This window comes from Metopolophium dirhodum, chromosome 8, assembly GCF_019925205.1.
Source record: "Metopolophium dirhodum isolate CAU chromosome 8, ASM1992520v1, whole genome shotgun sequence".
NCBI lineage: Eukaryota > Metazoa > Arthropoda > Insecta > Hemiptera > Aphididae > Metopolophium > Metopolophium dirhodum.
In genome coordinates, this window is record NC_083567.1 from 4,534,737 (window position 1) to 4,562,052 (window position 27,316).

Below are 27,316 nucleotides of genomic sequence, written 5' to 3' on the forward strand. Positions count from 1 at the left end.
GAATATATATATACGAATGCTCATAATTCGGACGAGACGTGGGGTGTATATAAATTATACGTGAGCTGTGGCTCGGGTAATCATCCGAGTAGTGCGTGTGTATAGTAGCTGTATATGCACATTTTAGGTACATCGTGGTAGGTAGGTAGGTATGGGAAGGAAGGAGGAAATGTACGCGTAGTTCATTATTCCATCATGATATGTTTTAAAAGAGTGGCGGACATTTTCGGGTGGTTTTTCAACAACATGTAATTTTTACCAAGCCAGTGTAAATGTTTTACACACGAATAATCATTAAAATATGTGTGTCCACTTTTTTTTTTTTTTTTTTTAAATACAAATTATTACTAATTCTTATTTACACTCTGTACAATCAGAACATATTATTATATTGAATTATCGACAAATACCATAGTTATTATTATTTACAACAACGTGAACGGGAAGCCGTTCAGAAGCACCGTAGTCAGCCTAGGGAATCATCATATTTTATAATTTGAGTCAATATAGATCTCTAATAAAATTTATCCCGAGTGTTCTGCGGACTGTTTCTGCAGGGAATGCCGAATGACTTATGATTCAGACGAGGTGTATATAAATTATAGCTGAGCTGTGGCTCGAGGGTAAACATCCGAGTAGTGCGTGTACACTAGGTCCATCATTGAATATCGAGGTAGATAGGTAGGAAGCGAGAAAAGAGGGAACACACATGAAGTTCATTATTATGTTTTAAAAGAGTGGCAAACATTTTCCAGGTGGTTTTTCCACAACGTATTTTTACCAAGCTAGTAGTTTTATTTTCAAATAATTATTAAAACATGAGCGTCTATTTTAAAATAAAAAAATACCGATTATTACCTATTCTTATTTACACTCTATACAAAATTAATGTGGGGGACGAGGTGGCCGAGCGGGCTAACGTGACGGATTCGGCACAGCCGGTCCGAGTTCGATCCTCGACCACCGGGCGGCATTTTTCTCCGTGCAAGTCACGGTGTCCGGAGAACAAGTGCCGCCATCCCCCCACCCGGGGCACGGCAGAAACCAACGGGTGCCCCATTAGAAATTCTGCCAAAATACAACACACACGTGTACCAACCTACCCAATATAAAAACCTACAGTGCCCTCCCCCACACCCAATGGCCTATGTTGCCGTGGGTTACCCAAAAAAAAAAAAAAAATTATGTACAAACAGTAAGTGCAATGACATAATAAATATTGAATTATCAACAATGAGCATCTTTACTATAACGGCAATGGGAGGCCGCTCAGTCAGTCAGTCTAGGGAATCATCAAAATATTTTATTGTTTGAGTGGATCTCTGAGAAAATTTCTTCCGAGTGTTCTGCGAACTGTTTTAAGGAGCTGTGACAACGAGGATAATAATTGTTCTAAATTCTAATGACGGGTTGCAACACTTTGTGAGCTAAATTCACTACCTATGGAATTAACAGTATTGAGTTTTAGCATAAATTTATAATTGAGGTTAGGTATTTTTCAGTCTTCATGAAGATTTTTATTAGCGATGCACTAATGTGGTTGGCGACGAAAGTTAATTGAAGCATACAGACATACAGAAGCGCCTGGAGAGTTTTGGCATAGAAGGGCTTTGTCACATCCCTGAATTGAATTCCTTAAGTCCAAACAGGTCGGATTATTGATTTATATATACTAGTGAGTTTATTTGATAGGGAAGGTTTCAATTTTAATATTGGTCTTAGCCTCTCGTGTAATCAAATAATATAATATATAAAACGTTTAGACAAATTTTACCGAAAACTGTAGAAGCAGTTAGTACAATATGGTAAAAAATATCATACTTTTTAATCTACTGGTCATCATTATAATATAAACTATTCTTTTGTATTCTATACCGTTCATACAAGCATGTCTAATCATCGACAATGGGTAATATTATTATGGATATATAATGATAGATTATAATAATGTATTTCAATTTAAAGTTTTGTTAATAAGTTATGTTTTAATGAAAAGATTCTAATTCATCTTTAAAGTATGAATTTGTATTATTTTCATATAGTTGTAATATTATGTTCATTCAACACTCCTAAAATGTATTATTTATGTTATGTTTAGCTACGAACAAATAATCAGAATATTCGATACATGATTTTTGTTTTAGCAAAATTATCAAATATTAATAAATATTATTATTCAAAACTTCCATTCTAAAACGGTGTAATATAGAACTTATAATGTGAAACGATATAACGGACGTAATGGAAAACCCCTCGTGCCATTCCTCGAGGCAACTGGACTGCACAAACTAATTTAATAATAAATATAAACGCTTTACACAAAGCTAATGGTCCTTGAAGCCAAAGCTACGTGTTTGATAAAAAAAATTAAAAGAAAAAAGTATACTCAATACAAGAAAAATATAAAAAGTGTTATAAGCTTTCGTCTATTTTTTTACTTCAAGTTAAAACTAAATTAATATTAACATCACACTACGACAATCGAGTTAAGAATAATTTCGAAATAAAACTATTAGTAGGTATTAATTTTTATTTTTTTATTATTACGATATAAACGTTACTTTAAAGCTCGTCTATTGAATTATAATAATTTTATTTTTTTAAAGAACTTTATACATAAAAAAAAATAGTGCAGACTGTTAGTTTTTAGAAATTAAAGTTATACCTCATGACGAAAGAACAACGTATGATCACAACAAACTGAATTTCGTTCAGTCAACACGTAATAGGGCGGGAGTCATCCTCGTCATTTGATTGGCTTATATTTATCGCGCGTTTTATGTGTTATAATATATATTATGAAAATATAATGTTATCATGGACCGATGAAAATCCGAGGAAGACTCGCACTCCTATTTCAGATAATAGAGATATTATTATAATGCGTATCACAAAATTGTGACCATACCTTGTTATTTCGTCATGTTATACATAATAAGTGATAAGCGTATGAGCACAACCGATAAATCGAATTGTTAAACTTAACTTCAATAGTATTCGAGTGATAGATACAAAGTGAAAATAATTTTAATAAAATGTAATATATTTTATTGTAACGCGATTAAGTATTGCTTACTTTCAGAGATTTTTTCCGGTTCTAGGAAACTTTTGGTCTGTGGAGCGGTTCCATTCCCAGTCCAATATGGTCTCTCAAGATGTATAAACGACCCCAGTATGCTAGCGTTTAAACTAAAATATGCCTGAAACACACACAAAAAACGAAAACTGTTAATGGCATAATATTTTTTATGTATATTTTTTCCTCTTTACCACTATAATATATTTTATATTATAATTATTGTCGTCGTTATTTCCTGCATAATATTGCTGCGGTAGATATCGCCGAGTAATAGGTATATTATGTATAATACCTATTCATATTTATTTTCGTCTATATGCGACTGCAGTAATTCAATGAATCGTACCTAATATATGATACTTAATATTAATTTATCGCGACGAAACGTCGAATATTATTTATTAATTACGTTTACGAATTTAAAATATTTAAAAAAAAAAATACGTGATTCCCGCGCGACGCGCATTAATAGTTTACAATTATTAAAAAATGTATTACCCAAGCATTGGAAAATAATATCGTTAAACCGCGGATCATCTTATTATTCAATTTCGTTTAATAATCTACGGCTTAACACGACGCCGGTATGCTATACATAAACTACCTTGCTGTCTACAAATATTGTTTTCTGCGCTGCAATAATTCCACAAACAACCAATTTGATACACGATTACGACGAACAGGCGGCTTATACCGTATTCGACGCGTTAATTAAAAAACTTTCCGCTCCACGACATTATAATATATAGATAATATTAGACGTATACTTTTATATGATATTGTATGAAGATGTGCAGAGTATATTATAATATAATATTATGAAAGGACTTGTCCCGACCGACTGAACTCGCCCGGCTAGAACCGTCGGAGCTATAATATGCGAGTATGAAATTTGGTCAGTACTTTAGTCTTATGATGTGAAAATAAATAATAAATAAAGGATTTTCCAAAATTCACATTTTAAAGATGTCCTCAACCAAGGGTTTTGAGTTTCACGGTGGAAATTAGTATTTTTATTTTTTTATATCCATAAAATGTGCTTGCCATTGATTTGTCGGGTACAAGCGTCCATAAAATCGTCGCGTTGAAAGAAACTGCATCTTAAAACCAAATGTATCTTTGTAGCTTATATACTCAAAACTACTCGATTGGCTGTGACGAAAATCTCCGATTGTTTTTAGAGATATCGAAAAAGTTTACAGAGTAAGTATAGTTTAAACAATGTTAAAAAATACAGGTACCAAGTGCTAAATCTAATACGCGACTTGCAGTTGCACATCTAGGTCAAATCATTTCACAAATCTAGGTACACTGACGCTTATTTGTCCGCGAACTGAGGTACATTAAGGCTGAGACACACTCGATACACCTGTATAGCATAATATTTATAGGTAGATAACCTATATAGGCATATAGCATTATATTGTTAATATGTATATATATAATGCTTGCATTGAGGGGTTACGCGGGGCGGGGAGGAGGAGTCGCTCTTCTTTTAAAAATGTATTTATGCATATCCCTTCTAATTTATTACGACCAAATCAAAAAGACACTAAAATATTCAGGTAATCACATTTTTTTTACACTTTCATCGCATACCCTTTCTAATTCCACAAACAACCAATTTGATACACGATTACAAAGAGGCAGCTTACACGGAATTTGACGCGTTAATTAAAAAACTTTCCACTTCATACTTCAACGTAACATATATATATATATTATATATATATATATATAATATAAACCCATATTAATATTGTATGAAGATGTGTGTATATACAATGCTTGAATTGAGTGGATAGTAAGGGACGGAGTCACTCTTGTTTTAAAAAAAAACATATTTTACGCTTACCACTTCTAATATTATTATATCCTAATATTTAATTAGGACCTAGTCATATTTACATTTAAATATCCAGGCACACACGCACACTTTTTGTTCACGTTTGCACCCCGGCCTTTTATTTTTTCCCAATTCAACCACTGTAAATTGTATACCGACTTATGTCGAAGCCCTGTTGAAAATTTTAAAAAATACAACCGATATATCAAAGTGTAGTGGTCGTATCGAAACCCCTAGCTTTGGTACATGGTTTTGTGATAACTGTGATAAGCATATTATTATAAAGGTTTGAGTTTGGGATGATACCGGATACGTTTTTAGGTGTGCCTCTGATTTGGAACGAAAACGTTCAATGGACGAAAAAGGATAACAAAATAATATAAAGCAAAATACAGAAACAGTATATATTTTGATGCTGCAGGTATAGAGGGACTTTAAATTTGAAACAACGATAAACCATTGGCTAAAGCCATTCGCCGAACAGAGCCAAGTTTGCACGAAAATTAACAAGTTTTTTTTAAATACGAGTGCATGCAGTTAACATTTATTTATCGTTTTGCGAGATTTCGTCGAAAAATACAAACTGCGCAGAATTCAAAAAAATAACCTCACTAAAGTACAATCAGATGATAAATTTGATTTCTTATTTCTGAAATGGATTAGTCTGAAACTTTTTGAGCTTTTTTACAGCGCTGAAAAGCTTTTACCGGAAAAACCACACATCATTGTAAGCTTGTAGAGCTCCTATTTCGATCCGCTAGGAATCGAAAATTTACGAGTCTTTATTTCGAGAGAAGCGTCCATAAGTACGACCGACGTATCGTTATATTAGTTATTACGAAAAGGAAATCATAAACTTAAATTGGAAAAATATACCAAATCCAATAGTTTTAAAAAAAATTGGTAAATCAAAATTACCATACACGTCTGACGCGTATACAGGGTGGCTACAAGTATTCGACACGACGTGCTTGTAAACTTAATAATAATAATATTTAACGTGAATTATTCATATAGAGTGAAACCTCCCCACAACGGACACCTCCAAATAGCGGACGTATTTTTGAGAACAAACTACAATCTTTCTATGACTAAATTCTCTGCATAGCGGACAACATTTCAGTAACGGAGAGTATTCGATATTTAGAGGTTTCACTGTACAGTATATGACATATAATAATAATGTAAAATATATAATAATATAACTGGGTAAAATTATATCGGTATACAACAAACACTCGATCTCAAAATATTTTTTTTACCTACCTACCTATCCGTAGAACCGATTTTCAAACTAATTATCTCTTTTGTATAAAGCAACAATAGATACTATAAAATATATTATGGCCTCGGGATGGAGAGGCCTCTTAAAAACCCTTTTATATGTCAAGCCACTCAACTGTAAAATTCCTATAACGAATCATCCCATTTGTTTATCTTATTTCATTAGTTATAAGTTTATAACTTTTATTATATCAGCAGCTGGCTTGCTTGTCCACGAACTTATAATCAGAATGTTTATTGTACCAGATGTAGTCGTGTACGTACCTATACCGAAGAAATCATATTTTTTTCGCAATTCTTTCGTCACATAGTTCTGTTTTTACCGTCGTATATTTTTAAGACGAGTTCCTCGTAAATCGTGTTGTAAGGAGCCGCATGGTTTGGTGTGCGTGTGCATTTAAAACTTTTTGAAAAAAATCACGTACTTATAATACTTACTGCTTAGCTACAACAGTTCAAAGACATAAATTCAACTATTATACAGACAACGTCATGATTCTCATATTATATGTAAGTATGTTTTAAATATCGAATGAATTAAATCAACGAATGAGAAACGTTTGTACAGTATTCTGAATAACGATGTCTGTATAACCGTATAGTAAATAGTTTGATATTTATGGAGAAACATCAAAGTTACTTACTCGATGCCAACAACTTACGGGCTATTAAAATAAACTTTTCTGTGAATTTACATCCCGACAGAAACGACAATCATCAATATATTATGATAGTATAATATGATTTAACGATGTTCACTAAAAAAAGGTTTTAAGCTTTTTACAGTATTTACAAATTTATTTTGTCAAACGGCGACCTTAAGTTAAGATTTCGAGCATACTCGTTTACAGACACACACAATGCATTTTCTACATACTTTTTTAATGACGTGGATGTGTACAAATAATAACGAATAAAGCGTTTGACGTCATCGAAAAATACCCGTTCACGGTGATTTTAATTTCGTGAATATGTTTATAATAATATATTAATATGAATATGAATTGTTTTTACTGTTTTAATGTACACTATATAATATGTAGTTTTCGTTTGGTATTAGAAATTCTGCGAACTAACAAATTAATAATAAATAAAACACATAATTTGACAATTTAATTCAAATCATCGAAATATGATCATTTGTATGTTAATTTTTATATTGTTTTAAGTGTAAACGTAGTATTTTGTTGGTCGTTGGTATGGTATTTGGTGTATTTCACCCGAGGAATAGAAAAGTAAAACAATAATTTTTATTTTTTATTGCTACAACTGAATTTATTTATGTTTTGTCAGAAGCTTATATTTTATCTTATTATTTTTGTGTACATTTTTCATTTGCAATAATTGAAAATAAAATAATTGCCGTCCTTTTTTTAACATAAATTATTTGGAGAAAAACAAATAAAATGGAACATACACCAGATAAAATCAGATAATAAAGTTCTTTTTTTCTTATAAATAACAAAAATTAAAATTCATAATACGAAAATATATTATTTTCAATACATTTTGCAATCACCGATAATAATAGATGTATACTTACATTGATGTATATAATATTATTGACAATAATTGCATTAAAGTAATAGAAATATTGAAACAAATGTAAATAGAAAATTATTATTTTTTTTCCACTTCCCCAGTTACTTTATTATTATTATGCTTACAAATCGTTACTTTGATGAAATCCAAACAGTTAAAATAATCAACGCTATTTATTTACTAAATCGTGTTCAACAGAATTTCGTGACAAAACGACCTATAATAATGAATGTTTTAAATTTTTTTTTTGAAAAAAAATTAAATATTAAATGAAAAAACGTGTGAATAAGCGTAAATTATTTTATACTTTTAAATAAGAATGAGACTAAATACAAAATTATTTATAAAATTTAAAACAGAAATTCTCTGAATTTTTTTTATATTAAAGTATTCCGATTAACGAGTAAATTATTTGTGTGTAAAATGCAAAACGTAAAAATTAAAAATATCTGAAACTATCTATGAATGAACTGCCACATAACAATAAATACAACATACCAAAATCTAGGTAGTGTACGTTCATGTTTTAGTTTTAATGTCCGAATCGAAAATTGGTCCACCTACTATACAATTACCTAATACTGTCGTAATCCGTGGTTATCATTCCTATATACTGCATATCATGCCTACAATGTTAATTAGTTATAGATTTAGTTTAGTCAAATTATTTAAATTTTAGACAAGTTATAGTGAAGTCATAATAGATGTTTTCCTATCATTTAAAATTAAAAACTTTAATATCCCTATTTATTTTTAAGTGCGAGAAAAAAAAAATGTCACATCGTGGAAAAATGTAATTTTAGTTACTAAATATTTACTGAGAATTTTATAATATTATATTATATTAATTGCTAACGTAAGTCCTTATATCCAATATTTCAATATTTTGATTTTCTAGGAACTACGCTCTCACCTCCTCCCCTTAATTATTAACATCCATGAAAATTACAAGTAAGACATAATTGTAGGCATAATTTAAAATGTCCCGTTTTAAATAACAAATAAATCTGGGATCCTTATCCTAAACTTTTTTTGTACGATCATTGGTATATGGTGTACATATTATATACCATAAATATTAAAATTTCATTTTGTAATTTGGCACGCCTCTGTGAGTAACGCCCCGATCATATTATAATATTATTATTTATTAAGTAACACATAGTTGGCGGCTATGGTTTCAAAATATCAGTGCCAAGAAAACTTCAATGTGGTCCAATAATAATAATAACAACAACAGTTCGTAGGGCTTACATGTGTTGAAATTCAACCACTACATTGTAGACCATTAATAAATGATGCACATACTTATGAGAATTTTAAGCGTGTAGTATCTACACAAATTTTAAAAAATTTTAAACAAATAGTTGAGTAATTAGAAGTAAACTACACTTTAAATAGGTTCTTACAGGTTAAAACTTATAGCTAATAATTAAATACCAACTAATCGTTTGAAATTTTAATTTTATGTTCCTAAACTAACCTAGACATTTTAACAGTTTAACAGGTTTACTGCCATGTGACCCTTATGTGGGTCACACGAAGTTTATCAAAATGTTTATGAGAAAATTAATGATTTTGTTTATTCCGTTTTTGTATTAACTTATTAATTAATTTTTAGATATTTTTTTGCAAAATATGTATTATATTGTTTTAGGTATTATAATGTTATTCTAAATTAAAATAAAACAATTTTTTGGTGAGGCCAACGGGTGTGTCATACAAGCTTATTGGCAAGATTTTAATGATTCTTCAATGAAAAAAGTAACACGATATACAGTACAATACAATAAAAATAAATAATACAAATTCACATTACCTATTTGTTTAGCAATTGATGAATTTTTTTTCATATTAAAAGTATCATAATAATAATATTATGATGATAAAATATGAGAAAATTGTTTTATTTTGGGAAACGAAAATAAAGAATGTCTACCTATTATCGTCGATTAAGAAACTACAATATGTAACAATAATAAACAATTTTGTTGTTCAAATCATTGTCTTGTAATGACTTAAAATTGCGTTAAAATGTAAACGTTTCCAGAAAAGAGTATTATTTTCTTCGACATAATGTAAGTTATAATATTATTCTTTAACGAATTATCCAGTATATAATATGACGCACAAACAATATCATATGGGTACCTACCTCGTATGCATACAACAAGTTTTCCCAATGTTGGCATACACGGGCTCAAGATAATTTAACGCATATTAATTTAGTAATTATTTTTAACTCATTGCACGAGTCACGAGTGAAATAAATTATAAATAATTGTTATGAGTATAGGTATAATACGAATCGGGAATAATTCACACCAATTAAATGTGCGTGGTATACGGTATACCTATACTTATAGCCGCTGCTCTCAGACGGCGCTGGGTTCAAATTATTTTTTTTATGTTGAATCTTATTTGAGGAAAAGTACTAAAAGTGATCCAAGAAACCCGTGAAAAGTTTTGAAAAATTATTGATCATTAGGAGTCTAGTTTTTGGTATAATTGGATGTGGAATTATTTTTTTATCGCCGGTACACGTAATACATATTTATAAATAATATAAATTTTATTGTTACCGTCGTAAAAATACAAAATGAATAAAACAAGAATAACACGCAGTAGGTACGTAATATAAAATGATTTAAAATCAAATGAATATTTTCATTATAACTGTAATAATAATTGCGATAAAATACGTATTGGAAATATCTGAATAATAATAATTTAATAATGGGACTTCAGTGAGTGGAAATCAACAAAACAGCGATCGATTAATAATTTAAAAAAAATACACATCATCGTCAAACCAGTGCATTTATTGCTTCGCTCAGAATCTAAAATTGAGTGTGTGTGTACACTGCAGAATTATTATAAAACTACATGTTACCGTACACAGTACACATTGTGATATAAAATAAAATACGTGAATCTATAATAATATATAATATAATGTCATCTTAGTCTTATGAGCTGTGTTTCCCACGTTATGTGGAATCTTACATATTAGTAAAGGTATAATGCAATAAAAATGTTAAGGCTTATCTAAACGACTTTACGATACTGTCGTTGAGTCGTTCAGAAATATAATTTAAACAGATTTTAGTACGGACTAGTGCATTGTAATCGGAACTGCTGCAATATTTCAACTTATATTAGTGCGATTATAGTATTATGCAATCGGGCAAAATGAGTTAAGTTGAAAATAATTATATTTTAGAGCACGCCTCAACTGCAAGTGAATCGGTATTAGGAGAATTTGCAATTGTGCAAGGTAAAACAAATAAAAATATAAAGCTAGCCGTAAGTTCATTACGTCACCAAGCAAAACGAATGAAAACTGATAGTATCTTGAAGTATCCAGTCCTTTCAATCGGTACAAATGTAACGTTACCTGTACCAGATGTAGATAGAAGTAAAGGAGATTCGAGAAATATAATAGGTAATACATTATTTTATATTTATAAATAATAATCATATTAGTAAGTGCAAATTGTTTAAAACATACCAGTGATTATATTGTAATTTATATAATATATTTTTAAATTTTGTGACTTGTTCAACGATTGTACATTTTGCAATGTGTACAAAAATCACTGTACAAATTGTGTAATGTACAATTCCGGACTTTGTATGCAACACATATAAAATATAAATTGAATTAACTTACAGAAGATTGTAGATATATTGTACCTATACACTATACAGTATACATATTATATTAAAACGACGCTCCGTCTCACTATTCAATAATCCACACTCATTATTAATTGTCTAAATAGATAACAATATGTTGCATTAATTACTAAAAAATAGATTTGCAAACTATTGCAAAGTATTTGCAAAATATTTGTACAGGTTTGAAACGGATCGGACAAAGTTGGGGGGCCAACTTCACTGACATATTAATAATGGTAATAACGTGACAAAATTAATTTATTTTAATGACAATATAGGCTATCCATAGTAATTAGCAATCAAATGGAATACGTGCTTATAGTAGAATGACCATTATGAGAAAAATAACGCTATTAATTAATTTAACTAAAGTCAAAACTGTTCACATTTGTTTAATACCACCGAAAAATTTGTAAAGTGAGCATAATTTCGTTACCAATTTGTCGGCGTTGTAGGTACCCACTGTAAAGACGTTTCACTTCAATAATAATAATAATTACAATGCTCGAACGATTAACAATAAATTACCATTGAAAAGTCAAAATGATAACTTTAAAAATTGATCGTATCACAAATAGTTAATATATTTACAAGATCGTTACAATATCATCGGTGAGTACAGTAACGTGTTGTATGAAAAATAAAAAATTTTCGTGATTTTCCGGTTAAAAAAAAAATTGTATTTTGTCGTGGGATATAAATACGAATGTTGTTACACCGTATATTAACAATATATATATATAGTTTGGATTATTTATCTGTTCCACTGCGCTTATATAAATCTTCCGATTTAGAAGATAACAATGGTTCGAACGGTATTTCTTCGGCAATATTTTATGTATATAATATAATATATATATATATATATATTTTACTGACGTGATATAAGGTTCTCTGAGTAGAGGGACAGAGTTATTTTTATTTCCAAAGTGCAATTTCGGAATTAATATATTGCAAGTACTTCGAAAAATACGTTTTAACACAATGTATACAACCGATACAGCGATATTAGTGTAATAATATTACCCATTTACCCATATTATTATAGATGGTGATTGTGGTTATAAAATATAATGTTGTGAAATTATCTTAACCAACAGTTCGTAATAATAATAATATGTGCTACTAAATTATATTATCAGATCTTGATTTATATAGACTCCTAAAAATGTATGGAGTATAGTCAGTATACAACTATCTGGGTTTGCACTTAGTATTATTAAATTTTAATAATTAATTTCAAAAATAGTCTGAGAACAATACATTTACATTTAAATAAGCATATTTCAAGTCTGGACTATATAATTCATAATTATTATTAATAAGCCGCTGAGATGTGGAGACAGCTGGATACCAATTTATTATTATAATAAAAATGGTTTTAAATCAATTATAAATCATAAGACAGATTATTTATAACAAATAATAATTTTGGTGAGTTGTATAATATGTATACATAATTTTTATATTTTTTCGTTAACAATTAAATCAACAATATTTTTAATTTAATTTATTACAATTGTATCCAACAAAAATAACTATTGGTTTAAACACGCTGCAGTTTCGTTTTATATATTTATACAGTAATTCATTTTAGATTTTATCCGGGGAAATTGGTTTGATAATGATAATATATTTTTGTGTAAGTACATTTTTTTTCCATTAGGTCAACACTTTTAGAAAATATTTTATACCATTGCAGAGCGGAAGTCGCAAACACACCTCTACTTATTAAACACTGGCAATTGTATACTTTGTATGGATAATTTGTCTATAGTTAGCCAGGCGGTAACGTACCTGTTTACCAGTTATTTTCTAGAGAATTGGAAAATAAATTGAATTGACAATCTCGTGTTTTAAACGAAAAAAAATCCATACAATCACCAATGCCGATGGCTGTGACCGCTCTACCCAACCCCGCCGACCTGGGATGCTCCGTCTATGTGTTTAAGGTCTATGTGCAAGACAGACTGTCCAAAGCAGTGGCGTAGACAGATATTTTCAGCGGTGGGGGGGTGGCAGATATTCTTAAGATTAATCCCAAGGTAGCGTCCCCGCACTAAAATCGTATATTAAAAAAATGGCCTAGGGGAGTCCATTTTTTTTCTAAAAAATACGTTTCAACTCTCATAGCCTCATTAAATTGTTTAATATTAAATAGGTAGGTAGGTACCTACTATATATTGTAATACGTACCAAGTTTTGAGATTCGCTCATTTATCTCGGCCGTATAATAATTGGAAGTTTTTTTTTTAGATTTTTACGAGTTATGGTCACCGGTCGGCGACGCTATATTATTGTTATTTATTATTGGCATAGAGTAACGCAATATGTACTTAAACCAATTGTGTGGCCAGTGATTTAATATTTATCGTCAATGTAAAAGCTCTTTCGCGCACGCTGTTCCGGTCTCGTATCATAACATATATAATATAATATCCTTCATGCTACGTATAGCAATTTCAGTGAAGTTATTTGCAAAGAATGTTAGTGTTTTTTTTTTTTATACTTTAGGACAACGCAAACTTTTTGGCGACATTACTGCGAGGATCGTCTAAGATTTTCAAAAGAAACCCCTTTTTAAGTACACGAATCGCAGTAAAAATGTTGAATTATTGTTTTTGGATTCGTTTAATGAATGCACAAGAAAAATATATTTATTACATCCCAAAGTTTTTTCAAAGTTTAAAATATAAGACTTATATAGTTATATATATATTATATCATGCATTATATACAATCAATATGATAAAATATACACCGGTCACCGAACATCTAAAATTTGTATTACCTATATAATGATATGTTATTCGATCGTGTATAGTATCGGCGAAAAACGCAAAACTGAAAGCGATCTAAAAATGACCCTATACCTACAAGACACCTTAAACTTGTAGAATAGGTAGGTACTATACGAAATTATATTAGTTATTGACTGTAGGTTGATTGACCTTTTAATAGAACTCTGCTCAGGGTATGATTAATTCGTATATTAGAGATAATTATTTTAGGTACACCTATACAATATATCGACCTACATATTATTATTTCTAACGATTAATCGTTATAATATTCAATGCGTTCTTATTTAATTACAAATTGTATTACTCGACGAAGTCGTTGAACAAGTAGGTACCTACCTACTACCATAATGCACATTTATTGAATTTTACTTTCAATAGTATGAGAATGTACTATATGATGTTTTGAAATCAGCCACCTCAGCTTGGCTGAAAATAATTTAGAAACATAGAACCATAGAAGTTTCTTAATTACACTACACTACATTTCATAAAACATTATGTGTCTTATAAAATTAATTATGGAACTTTCTTCTAAATATATTCATTATCGTTTGTATTCATTATTTTTAATTGAAATTGAATGCTTTGTGGTAGCTTACATTTTAATTCTTAAATTCTTGTAATGACATATTCATTACAACAGAATAAATAATGAATCTCTGAAGTGTTAAATTGCTTAAAAAAAACTAAATTAGAGTACCCATTACTTACACGGAATCCACAGTAATTAGTGGATATTAAATAAAACTTTGTTTAAAAAAATACATATCTATAGATATAAACTTATTTTTAAATTATTGATTTTTAAATATTTAATTGTATAATATGTATTTAATTAAAAAAAATAAATAATCCTGAAAATGTGATGCGCTGTTGCTAATTGAAAATATTCGGAATACAGAAAATAGTATTAAATAATTTATTAGCTTTTGGTTATTATATAATTATTTACGAAACTGTGTAGCATTATCACAGTTATATTAGTATATGGGTATAGGTATTATACAATATATAATTATTGTATTATTATAAACCAGAATATTTATTTTTACTTTTGATACGCCATAATACAAAAGTAAAAATTACAAACAAATAAATGTATGCTTCGAACAAGACCATTTAATACAATTATTTTAAAATAAATACCCAGTAGGCACTGATGCACTCCATACGGAGTATATATTTCAGATGAAACTGTTAAACATTATATTAATAATCCAATTCTGTATTAAAGTATTATCAAACATTATTTAAACGACTATAACAGGTCATAATTGAATTTTGTTTCACAATATAAATTAAATTATACTATACACACATTGTACATTAGTTCACAGTATATAGCTACATCAAGAATAATGTAGGCAATCATTATTAGTCCACATGGTCAGAAACGGTTTTATATAAATAATCGTTATTTTATTTTCCATTTTTTATATTTTAAACTGTAAAACCCTAACATTAGAATATATTATTTTTAATTATAATACACACTATTGGTGTTTATTACATTTTATTTGGAAACTTTGTAATTAGATAAGAAAAATATAATCATTTTTGCATATTTCACACCAACTAAATAGCCGATTTGAAAACAGCAAAAAATTCTCTTAGCAGAATGTTTTGAAATATATCGTGAATTATATGTGTAGGTAATAGCTACTTAGTAATAAAAGCTGGCAGACCGTCTTCGATAACTTATCCATTACAGTGACCCACACGACACCTCCCACAATACCCACTCACCCACCTTCTTCTTTTCTTTTTAATAATCATGAAAACTATTTTGAATTTTAATTAAATTTGCGTACATAGAGCACAAAATGTAGTGTTCTTATAAGAAAAAAAAATTCTAGACTGCAAAAACTTCAACTTAAGTTAATATAGGGTCGTGATACCGAAATTCTCAACGTTTTATTGTGTTTTGTTTTAGCTATTTATCGTTATCTGTCACATTATATTTTATAAAATGGAATGAAAATAGTTGTACTTTGTACAATGATAAAGTATGATATTTACAGCTCAAAAAAGTATAATAATGTTTTATCATACTTTTTATGAATTTTAAATTATAATTTAGTTTCAGCAACACAAATAATAACTATTTTTCAACAGAATGATGTACAAATGTAGGAATAAACGTTTGTTAAACATTCAAAGTTATTTCTTTATCCAAAGTAATTTCGAATATTTAGATATTATAATTAAAATTGTATAGTACTTATATAATATATTGTGTAGTGATAATTTTATCATAATTTTAATTAGCGTGCTATTTAAAAAACAAAAAAAAACATTATTATAATTCCATTCGTTGTATCGCGAACCAAGCAGTAAGTACCTACTTAGTACACAGATAACTCAAATTTAGGCAATCGATTATCAATTATTAGTTTTTCGTATTACCACTGAAGTATCTCATTTTCTGTACAAGTACCTGGATTAGTTTCGATTTATTATTGCCAACTATGAGCCAACTTAAGATACACATAGGTACGTATGAAGGGTTCACTGTTCGTAATATATAGACAATAACGTACCTATTGTCATTTTTTAATACTTATTATTCTCCATGTTCTATTTTATCCCTTCATTGGGTTACCTATATGGCTGCAATCACTCAAATTTACTTACCTAACCAATATTATTATATTAATTTCTTATTTTTAATTCATACCAATGTTATTGTTTGTTAATTATTTATTCTAGTTATGCAGTTCTATGCACATATTATATGTAAACTTATTAGGTATTATTTTTGATTTAATACTGTAGGTATTAAGAACTATCACTTCCGCGCGCACGGCCAGCGGCTTGAAAGTGATCAAATTATAAGTTATTTTAAATTACCTATATCATTATATTGTTATACTATTAGTTGGAAAATATAGACATAAAGTTACAATACTTATGCATATTATATCATAACTACTTGAATTTATTGAATAAGTGTTTTTTTTATAACAAAATACTTCGACCACGTCGTATCAAATAAAACGAATATAATATCTAATATATATTATATGCTATCAAACTAATTTTAGTATAAGCTGTTAAAAATAATAATAAATAATAGGTAAATACTTATATAAAATAACTATAACAATTCAACATAATTACATAATTTTTTGTAAAAAAATTGGTAATTATTTAAATACTTAATTTTAGTATAACCTGTTAAAAACATTAGGCACATAAAAATAAATAATAGATACCTATACCTAAAGGTATATAAAATAATTATAATAATTTAACTGTTAATATAACTTTTTGTCAAATATAAGTATGTACGAAAAACTGGAAATCGGTAGTAAAATTGTTCTGAACTTTCAAAGTTTATTTTTATCTTATATTTCCAACGGCAACTGCAGGATTGTATATGAACATTAAGCACGTCTAGGCAGACAGGTTATATACAAGGAAAAATACTCTATACTATATAATATACTAGACAGTTGATGTCTATATAACTTATTAGCAGCTATGTTGGTCAGACAGTTTAAACGTTTAACCGCTATTCGACTTTTTTACGATTTATATTTACAATAAACGTTCAAAATGGACATACGTCCAAACCTTTTTTGTGTTATAAAAACATTTAACAGTTTCTAAAATTGAAATGTCAAATTAAAAAAAAAAAAAAACAAGATAGAAATTGAACGACGAAGAGTTTGAGGGGAAAAAAGAAAGCAAAAGTGTACAACTCAGTGCACAGGATATAACACACGAAACTGCGAGCGAATTACTGAAATCCATTACAGAACTCAATTGTGCATGCAATATGCATGCCTGCCCTAATTGTATTACGCACATCGTAGTAATTATAACAACGTCAATAATGACATGAATATTGAACACGGTTAACCAATATTTACCGTTAAATATTGTGTACCACAAATCTAACGTATTTAGGAAAATCGATTCGTTATTATATAGACTCAGAGCGAAGCGATTGGCTTTAAATTATGTGTGTGTGTGTGTGTGTGTGTGTGTGTGTGTGTGTGTGTTTGTCAGTTTTTTTGTGTCTGAAAACACATTTTACTGTGGAAAAAATACTCCGATCTTCGACTTTGAGTGCGGTTTCTGGTAGCAGATTGGATCTAGCTGGCTGGGTACTTTGGAGTTTGGACGGTCAAAGGTAAGTAATCCTTCGTACTTTTTTCTTACCTACCTAATAATATGGGGGAAAACTGCAATATTTACGAGCAACGCCGATTTTTGACAAAACGTGTTTTAATATTCAACCGTTGATATTTGAAATGTTCACAAAATATTTTTTATTGGCATAGAAATATACACGTTATAATTTTCAAAATATTTTAACTCTTTTTGAGTTATTTATAGATATTTAAAAGTTTGAATTGTTGTGTTTTTCCTATTGACGTTATTAAACATCATTATGCTCTGTCAAAATGCTTGAAAATATAATACGAAATTCTTCGCATAGGTATGTTACACGTATAGCAATTTAAAACATAAATAAAACATATTATACAGACACACATTTTCTTAAGCGTTTGAAGTTCTAATTGCTACTAAAAATTTACAAAATCATGGAAATTGGAAATATGCAGACTATTTTATAGTTAAAATGCATACACATAAATACATAATACTATGTGAGTGGACTGTGGATATTATGGTGAATCAAAAGTATCATCTGAAATATTATTTATGCGTGTTTATATTATGTGTTCATAAAAGGCCATAGGTATATCTATACATTTGATAGTATAATATATATTAAAAAAAACGAATAATGTGGTTATAGCAACAACATAACGAACAATAATATTTTTAGTATTATATAAATTATGAAAGTCATTGTGTCTGTCTACGCACTTTTGGTTGTTTGAACATTAACTATGCGTAACTTTGAGTCTAATATTAAATATATACATAACCGAACATTTAATCCGAAAGATTATGTTGTCTAGCTGCAATAAATGAAAAATGTATTAACTTAGGTACCTATTTCGAAATATAAATAAAAAATCCTAAACATTTCAATATTTTGTTGACATCTAGTATCGCGCACGTAATCATAAACATTAAATAACAACATACATATTATTTATAATAAGAATTTTGGACCACTAAAGTTTATTGTAAGTTGTTATCAGTATGATATTCACACAATGTCTTACAATTTTATGGTGTATGTATATGGTGGTTATAATAATAATAATAGTAATGGTCTTAAGTTCAAACTAACTAAAATATTATAACGACCTAACATGCAATTTTTTGAAAAAAAAAGAAAGAAGAAGATAATAACGAATACCGAATATCTACATATTGTAATTATTTGTTCCCCTTTGCCCAATTATTGGTTGTCCAACATACCTACATTAACATTATAATGTGTACAAAAATAAGTTATATTTTTTCCATTCAAAATCAAAACTTTTGTGAAATTATTTACAATACGAACATTTAAATAGATTTTAAACATGCACAGAATAGAGTAGGTTTGAAATATGTAAAAAAATAAGTAAATTATGTTTGTTACACCTTCTATTATAAATCGTTAGTTATAAATTTATACTTCTATAAGCTCAAATAAATATTAAATCGACAAACCCTCGGAAGACGAGTGATTACAAAATATAATAACCGGCAGATAATGATAGTTACCTAATGACTTAAATAATATAGTATTACAAAACTATTGGTTTTTTTTTTATTATTATCAAATAAAATAAATTTCAAATTGTTTTTTTTTTGTGGGTATCTACATTTATTACGAGTATTTTAGGATTAAGTTGTATGTACTCATATGAAATTTAAAACAAACTTGGTATGTTGTCATAAATTATGAACCATTTTTTATTTAATAAATTAGTAAATAAGGTAACCTAACCTACCAGCTATATTGGTAATATATTATAGTTTTTTTTTAAATATAATGTGATATTATCATACCGATTTGGTACATTAAAGCACTGAAAAACATCACAGCATACACCGTGTAACAATGTTAAAAATATAAATCATAATAAAACATCATCAGTGGAAAACATAGCGATTTTCTTTGCAAACCTCACGTAATGGAACATGACGGGCAATAATGTTATTATGACATCCAACCGAGAAGAAAATCGTTTAAGACCACATTTGCTGCTCACGTATACAATTTTCCACCGCAAGTCTTTATAGTGCACTTAAAAGAAAGACAAATTCGAAGGAACACTTTTGGCTTGGTACACGTAGTCATGTATTAAATATAACATCTGTATGATGGATGAAATAAGATTTTCAAAAAAATTGAAATGCTTTGTCAGTAAACTCAATTTTAAATAATTAATTAAATTTACATGTGTATACATTATGACATAATATACAAAAGTCATGGTGTCTAGAGGCGTGCCTCTATTCCTTAGGATATTCTATAATTTATTTATATTTAATTAGATAATAATATACTATAATATTAGAAATTTAATTTTCTTTTGTAGTGATTTACCTAGTAACTGGTTAAGCTTATTTTTTCTAAAACCATTGTCTATATTATATTAATTATATATTAATTATTAATAACCTATTATAATATTATACGATAGACCTAACATTGTTATTAACTTACAGTAGTCATTAATCAATTCAGACGTACCAAAAAAAAAAATGTGAATAGCTAGTAGGTTAGTGGTAACTGGTACCTAATTATTTAGTTTACATAGTTTAAAATTAATATACCTAAATACTTTTAAAATTTCATTGTGTTTATTATGAAACAATAATTTGATATGCAATGGTGGAAAGTTTCATATTCCTTCGATTAATTTATTTTTTAATAACAACAACATAACAAAAATCGTTTTTTGTTGTTGAAATATCTAATTTGGAAAAATTATAACTTTAAATGTCTATAAGAGAAAATTTTTCATATACATTTTAGATATGTTAGGAATTCTGTAACATCAACTTATAAAGAATTTTATATTACATTTTTAAGGCTAAGTTAGTGACAATTTAAAGGTTATGAGTTTCGACCACAAAATAATTTGAAAATATTCATTAGTTTGACGAATTTAGTCCAAATTTAAACTTCTAACGTTTATAAAATTTTATATGGGTAACGCTAAATTAGTTTTTCAGTAAGAAAACTTATGTCTTGTATTACATTATTATGACCTGACAATTAAAATTAAAAATATTATGAAATGTTGACTACAAAATAGTTTGTACATTATCATGATTTTTATTTTTAATATTTTTTAATTGCTGTAATAGGTAAAAACTTATGAAGAATCTTGTATTATATTTTTAAAGTTATCAATACAAATCTAAAAATAGTTAAAAATTTCGAATGTCTATGAATAGCACAAAAAAGTCAAAATATCTAGAGATAAATTGTACCATATCTAGAAATTAATGGTACGTAATTTAAATACTTGGAGAACAATTTTAGTTTAACTTTTAATTTTTTCTTTAAATTCAAAATATTGTTATGTACTTACATTTTAGTTAAGTCATTCATTATCAATATTCGAACTAACACAGTGACACATGAGTGATTTTGATCACATCATAAATAATTTAAATGGTAAATAAATACTCAATTCATTAACAGGAATATAAATATTTCCTTTGCCTATTATTTACTGTATTTTTTTCAAACTTCTGTGTAGTGCATAAATTATAAGAGGCCATTTGATGCATGAATACAGATAACCATCTAACTGATGGCGTTGACGTCGTTTGACAATAAGTACCTACGGAATATTTAAGTCTATTATGTTCATTATTTTGTTTATACCTTTTGTACAACGTCAATGCTTATTTATGTTTACATTGGTAGTGAAATTGATGTATAGTAATATGCTTTAGCAATATTTTTATAACTTATCTGCACACGAATTAAATGAGAGCACAATATAATTATCAACATATTGTATTTATTAAAAACAGGTAGTGCTATCATTGGGTAGGTAAATCCGTCAAAATATTCATATCATAATACTCTCTTCAAATTTGATAGTTGTTTCGCGAACAGATTGTAAATATATTGTGATAATATTTAAAAAAAAATTATAAATAAAAATAAAACAAACACGATATTATTATTTTTATATATACCTGCAGGATAGACTATATGCCTATTAATATTTGAATTGGAATACAAAACAATTTAATATTGGTAGTGAAATTGATGTATGTTTTTAGCAATATTTTAGCAATATCACTTATTGGCATGAATTAAATATGAGGATATAATTATTGTTTACATCAATTGGCATTGTAAACAATAATGGTAGTGAAATGTATGCAGATTTAGGTATATGTATATGTTATAGTAATATTTCTTATCACTTATCAGCATGAATTAAATATGAGGATATTACAATATTGTTTACACAGTAGGTATATCTATACAATACATATATATTATATCGTTTCAATATTATTCAATTGTGTTATGAGTTATGAAAATTCAAAAAACATTAATATATTCGTTCCTATACAAACTGCAACATTTGTCTAATAGTTTAACAGTACATTGTTGTTATCATCCGTGTATTTTGAACTTTGATTAAAAAAGTATCTATTGTGAAAACGATGAAATATTGTTAGAAACATCTCTGATACAACATATTAAGGTAATGTTTAACAAAATATCATAGTTATTGATATAAATGTCTGATAGTTTAATATAATATCCAGTCATCGAGTGATATTATTAATGTAATAATATTATAATTATCCCAAGGTCTGTAAAAAGCTATAAGATTCAAAAAACCGAACATAATATTGTCATCTCGAGAATGTCTATTGAACAGCATTTCAGCTATTCACTACCACGGTAGTGGTGTCAAACAAAAAAACTCGATGTCAGATTCCGACACACTGACAATGTTATAATATATGTTGGAATAGGACAGTCAGCGCAGATTCAAAGAGACGAGACATTTAGGGAGTTTGGGTATGTGAACTGCTGCGTCAAACGCATTTCTCATATTATTAGGACGGTATTTTCTACGGAATCCTGTAGGTACATGAAACAAAATTACTGATGATACATTAATCCCGCGAAGCTGCTGGAAAACATCGTGCCCTTGGTCCTGCCCGACAAAGACGAGCTATATTTTGAAGTGCAGGATATTGTTATCACATAGTTTAAGAGAATGTCAACTGTCGTATATTACAATATTGTAAATCATAACGACGTCGTTGCACTCTTATTTCGTCAAGACGTATAAACACCGGAATTCCTAAAATACCATGCAGTAAATCCTAACACAACTATAATATTATTCTGTCGTCATTAAAGTCTATATTATTATAATGTGCGTGTAAGTATTAATTGAGTAAACGGTAAATTATTTCAACCAAAATGTACCAATCTTTTGTCAATGTCATACCGATTGGCCTGACAACGCGATAAGACTTCTGAAAACTAATTTGAATTCGCCCGCATGTCTGCCCGACATCGAACAGGCCACTTTTTTGTAAATTTTGATACTTCACTCCTATACAATTTGTTTGAATATTTTAAAATTTAGGAATTTTCAAACGTTGATTTTTCGGAATTAAAATCAGAAATCTTAAAATGTGACCGGATCGATCGATCTCAAGTAGATATATTAACGAATTCAAAACAGTTTTTAGAACTCTTATCAAGTCCTTCGGTAGGATTGACAAAAAGTGCATATAAATGACAAATAATTACCATTGACAATAAATTGCTAGCATGCGCGCATGCCGTGGTGGAGACTTGTAGGGACATGTGCGCAGGTAGCGCTCAACTATTTCTTTTACACAATGGTCACACACACTATAATGATCACTTATTAGTTATTAAGGACACATTTACAAGACCCAAAAGAAGAACTCATAATATTAATAATGAATTAAAAATTTAATATAATTTGTGAAAAAAAAGCAATGATGATTGTAGAGTACAGGCATTTAATAATCCTATCACAACGTATAAATGAACAATAATATTATAATGTATTATTAAATAATTATCGTTATGAAATGGATATTATTTTTAGTAAATCCTCATTACTCATATTATTATTATGCGTATATTTTAATTTAACCTGCGAGTATTTTAAGATTTTAAGCATGAAACTTAAACATTTAAGTCTTAGGCTTTCGAATAATTAATTAATATGTCGTGTGTTTTTGAAAGTTAAATTTCATAAAGTTCATAGGAGTAAGGTGTATATTATTTAATTTAGTATTACACGCGTATAATGTATAATATATTTTATAATGCATTATATGAAAAAAAGACAAAATTGTAAAATAAAACCTAAGACAAATAAAAGGATTTATACGGTCGAAAAAAAAAAATGTGAATGCACAACACGTTTCTAAACACTGTAAGTCCGTTTCTGTATATCTGTCACCTGATATACCTACCTATATTTTATTTAAGAGGTGATAAACCGTAAGATTCGTAGTATTTTTTTTACCTTTTCTAGTGGACTCACCATTTTCGTTCTTTATTGGTGGGATAAGTCTGATAGAAGTGGTTTCGCGTTGGAATGTTCAAAGGAAAAAACAAGGAAACAAATAAGGTGTGTGGCCCAGGGCCATATAAGCGTTTCGTTCCGCTGAAGTACAACTCTCGAGTTGAAAACTGACAGTTGATTGTATTATCGTCGGGTTTTGAAATAATGATATTTAAACATGATTTGCAGTGACTTGTCATCATAATATAGTGTGGTTATTTTTTATCTATATTGATATAAAAACGCTAAAGTCAAGTCAGGAATCAGCATGTAAACTTTCTTGATTTTTAATTTTTAGAAATTTATTAACTGATAACACACTCAAGTGATATAACAATTTGAATCCAGAAAAATGTCGGTGTGAACAGCCCCACAAAAAATCATTTTTCATTTTCATTTAGTGAGATAGATCTCCGAGACCAGATAGCGGATTTCGTTGTTTGGGGCCTTGTTAGATTCACATTGGTCAGGAGAAGTGCAGTGAAACTTTATCATTAGTAGTTAATTCACTACAGAACATTAAAAAAAATTAAAACAAATTTTATTGGGCGTTTTTTGATGTTTTTTAGCTTTACGGTTTTGCAGTGAATTAACAATTGGAGATAAAGTTATGAAAATCTTCACTGCACTTCTTCTAGCCTATGTGAATCTAACAAGACCCCAAACAACAAAATCTGTTCTACAGTTTCGGAAAACTACCTCGCTAAATGAAAATCTAACGAAAAATAGCTCTTTTTTTTCTGTGAAAAATTAAATAATTAAAAAGAAAAAAATTAAATTCCACATTTAGTATTTACTTGAAAATCCTTTTTTAATGAGTTATCAACCAACTTTCTAGCTATCACAGTTTAGGAGAAAAGTTGAAAAATAGAAATTTTGTGACTGTTTACGCCGACGTTTTTATGAATTCAAGTGGCTATATAATATTGGGTGTGAAATAAAAATCTCTCTCATTAATATTTTATATTATAGCTAACTAAATTACTCACCTACTCATCATTACTGAGTTACATTTTTACTATTTTCCTATTTAACACAAATTCTTGAAGTTTTCAAAATTCAGACTTTTTTCATTTCAATTACCATACTTACTTGATTAAAAATCAAGAAAGTAAAAATAAATATTAGTGTTTATTTTTATATTCGAAAATGATTGTGCGTTTGTCAGTTTTCACTTGTCGCTAATCTCTGGAAACACATTTTTTATTTCTAAAACTTTTTTTTAAAAATTTATTTTGTATTAAACAGGCGATCCACTTATCCAACATTCCAAAGGCACCAAATATTGCACACATATTCCTCAACAATTCGGCGAAACATCGTTTTTCAACACTTATATACGTTGCTATAATACGGCACCTCATGCTGCTCACAAAAATTGAATATTTTTTATAATACACAAGATCGATGCCATTGGCCACAGAAATAAAATAGAATACTTGTTTGAAATATATATACAATATATATATAACATAATAGATGAACGAATGTATGTTTGTAGATAATATACTCAAAAACTTTTCGAACGATTTTGACGAAAACTGCAGAGATTGTTTTCAGAGATATCGGGAAAGTTTTGATAGTAGTTTTAACCACGTTTGAAAATATATTAAGTGCCTATATCCAATCGGCCACAGGCGGTTACCCAACTCTGGCGAATTAGTTCACAAAGCTATAGGTAAGTACACCTACGCCGATTTGCCACCCGTGAACTGCAGAGGTTTATTAAAACCCAGATACACCTTTATTGCACAGTATTTTATATCATTTTTTTCCCTGTCGATGTCGGATTGTACAGCAAGTATATAATATATGTTATATTAAAAATACTTTTGATGGCTTTTTCATGACGATGAAAAACAAAAACAATTCACCAATTATCATAGCTAACCTTGCCGTACGAAATAAAAAAAAAAATAGCTGATAATGTCGATACTACTCAATCAAAATAATATATTCATCCACAATCGATGTAAATTTATATAGCTATGTGAACGAAAGTTATAATATATAGATAAAGATAAACGAAATATCTGCTACATATACTGGTCCTTTGAATTGTATAACATACATTGCACAATATACTATTATTATGGAGTTTAAATCCACTATTTAATATATTTTTATTTAATCTTTAATAACAATTATAAAAAGTGACAAATCACGAAGACCAAAAATAGTTTAGTACTTAGACGCAGAGAGTGTTCACCGCGAAACTAGGATATTAATTACATTTACTTTTTTAACATTATTATGTAGGTACGTAGGTTATCGCTACTATACAACTCATATTTTGAGTTTACGATTTTTTAATGTGACTATGTCAAAACAAAATTGAATTTTTCACAAAATATATTTGAAAATTGACCCACGTAATGTACCACCTGGGTTCAATTTACGCATCACACTTTTTGAACTTTTTTTCTGTCACAAAATGGTTGTTTTTTTTTTTTAACCGTAAAACAGATGCTCATCATCTAAAAACTATGAGAGAATCCAGACTACTTAGAGAGGTATGTGTTTAGAAAACCTTACAAAGGAAAATAAAAATTTATCTTAATAATAATTATTGTTTTACCTCAATTCACCCGAAACACAACGTAATAAGTAACAGTCT

General features: G+C 28.6%; 1 protein-coding gene across 2 annotated transcripts in view; it reads right to left on the reverse strand.

Moving 5' to 3' along the window:
• The window catches only part of LOC132950908 (uncharacterized), a 164,916-nt gene that overhangs the window by 61,756 nt on the left and 75,844 nt on the right, over positions 1 to 27,316 (reverse strand). For both annotated transcript variants that reach the window (XM_061022524.1, XM_061022525.1), the window contains exon 3: positions 3,077 to 3,200. In XM_061022524.1, the coding sequence (XP_060878507.1) occupies positions 3,077 to 3,200 (124 nt within the window). The remainder of the gene's footprint in view (positions 1 to 3,076; positions 3,201 to 27,316) is intronic.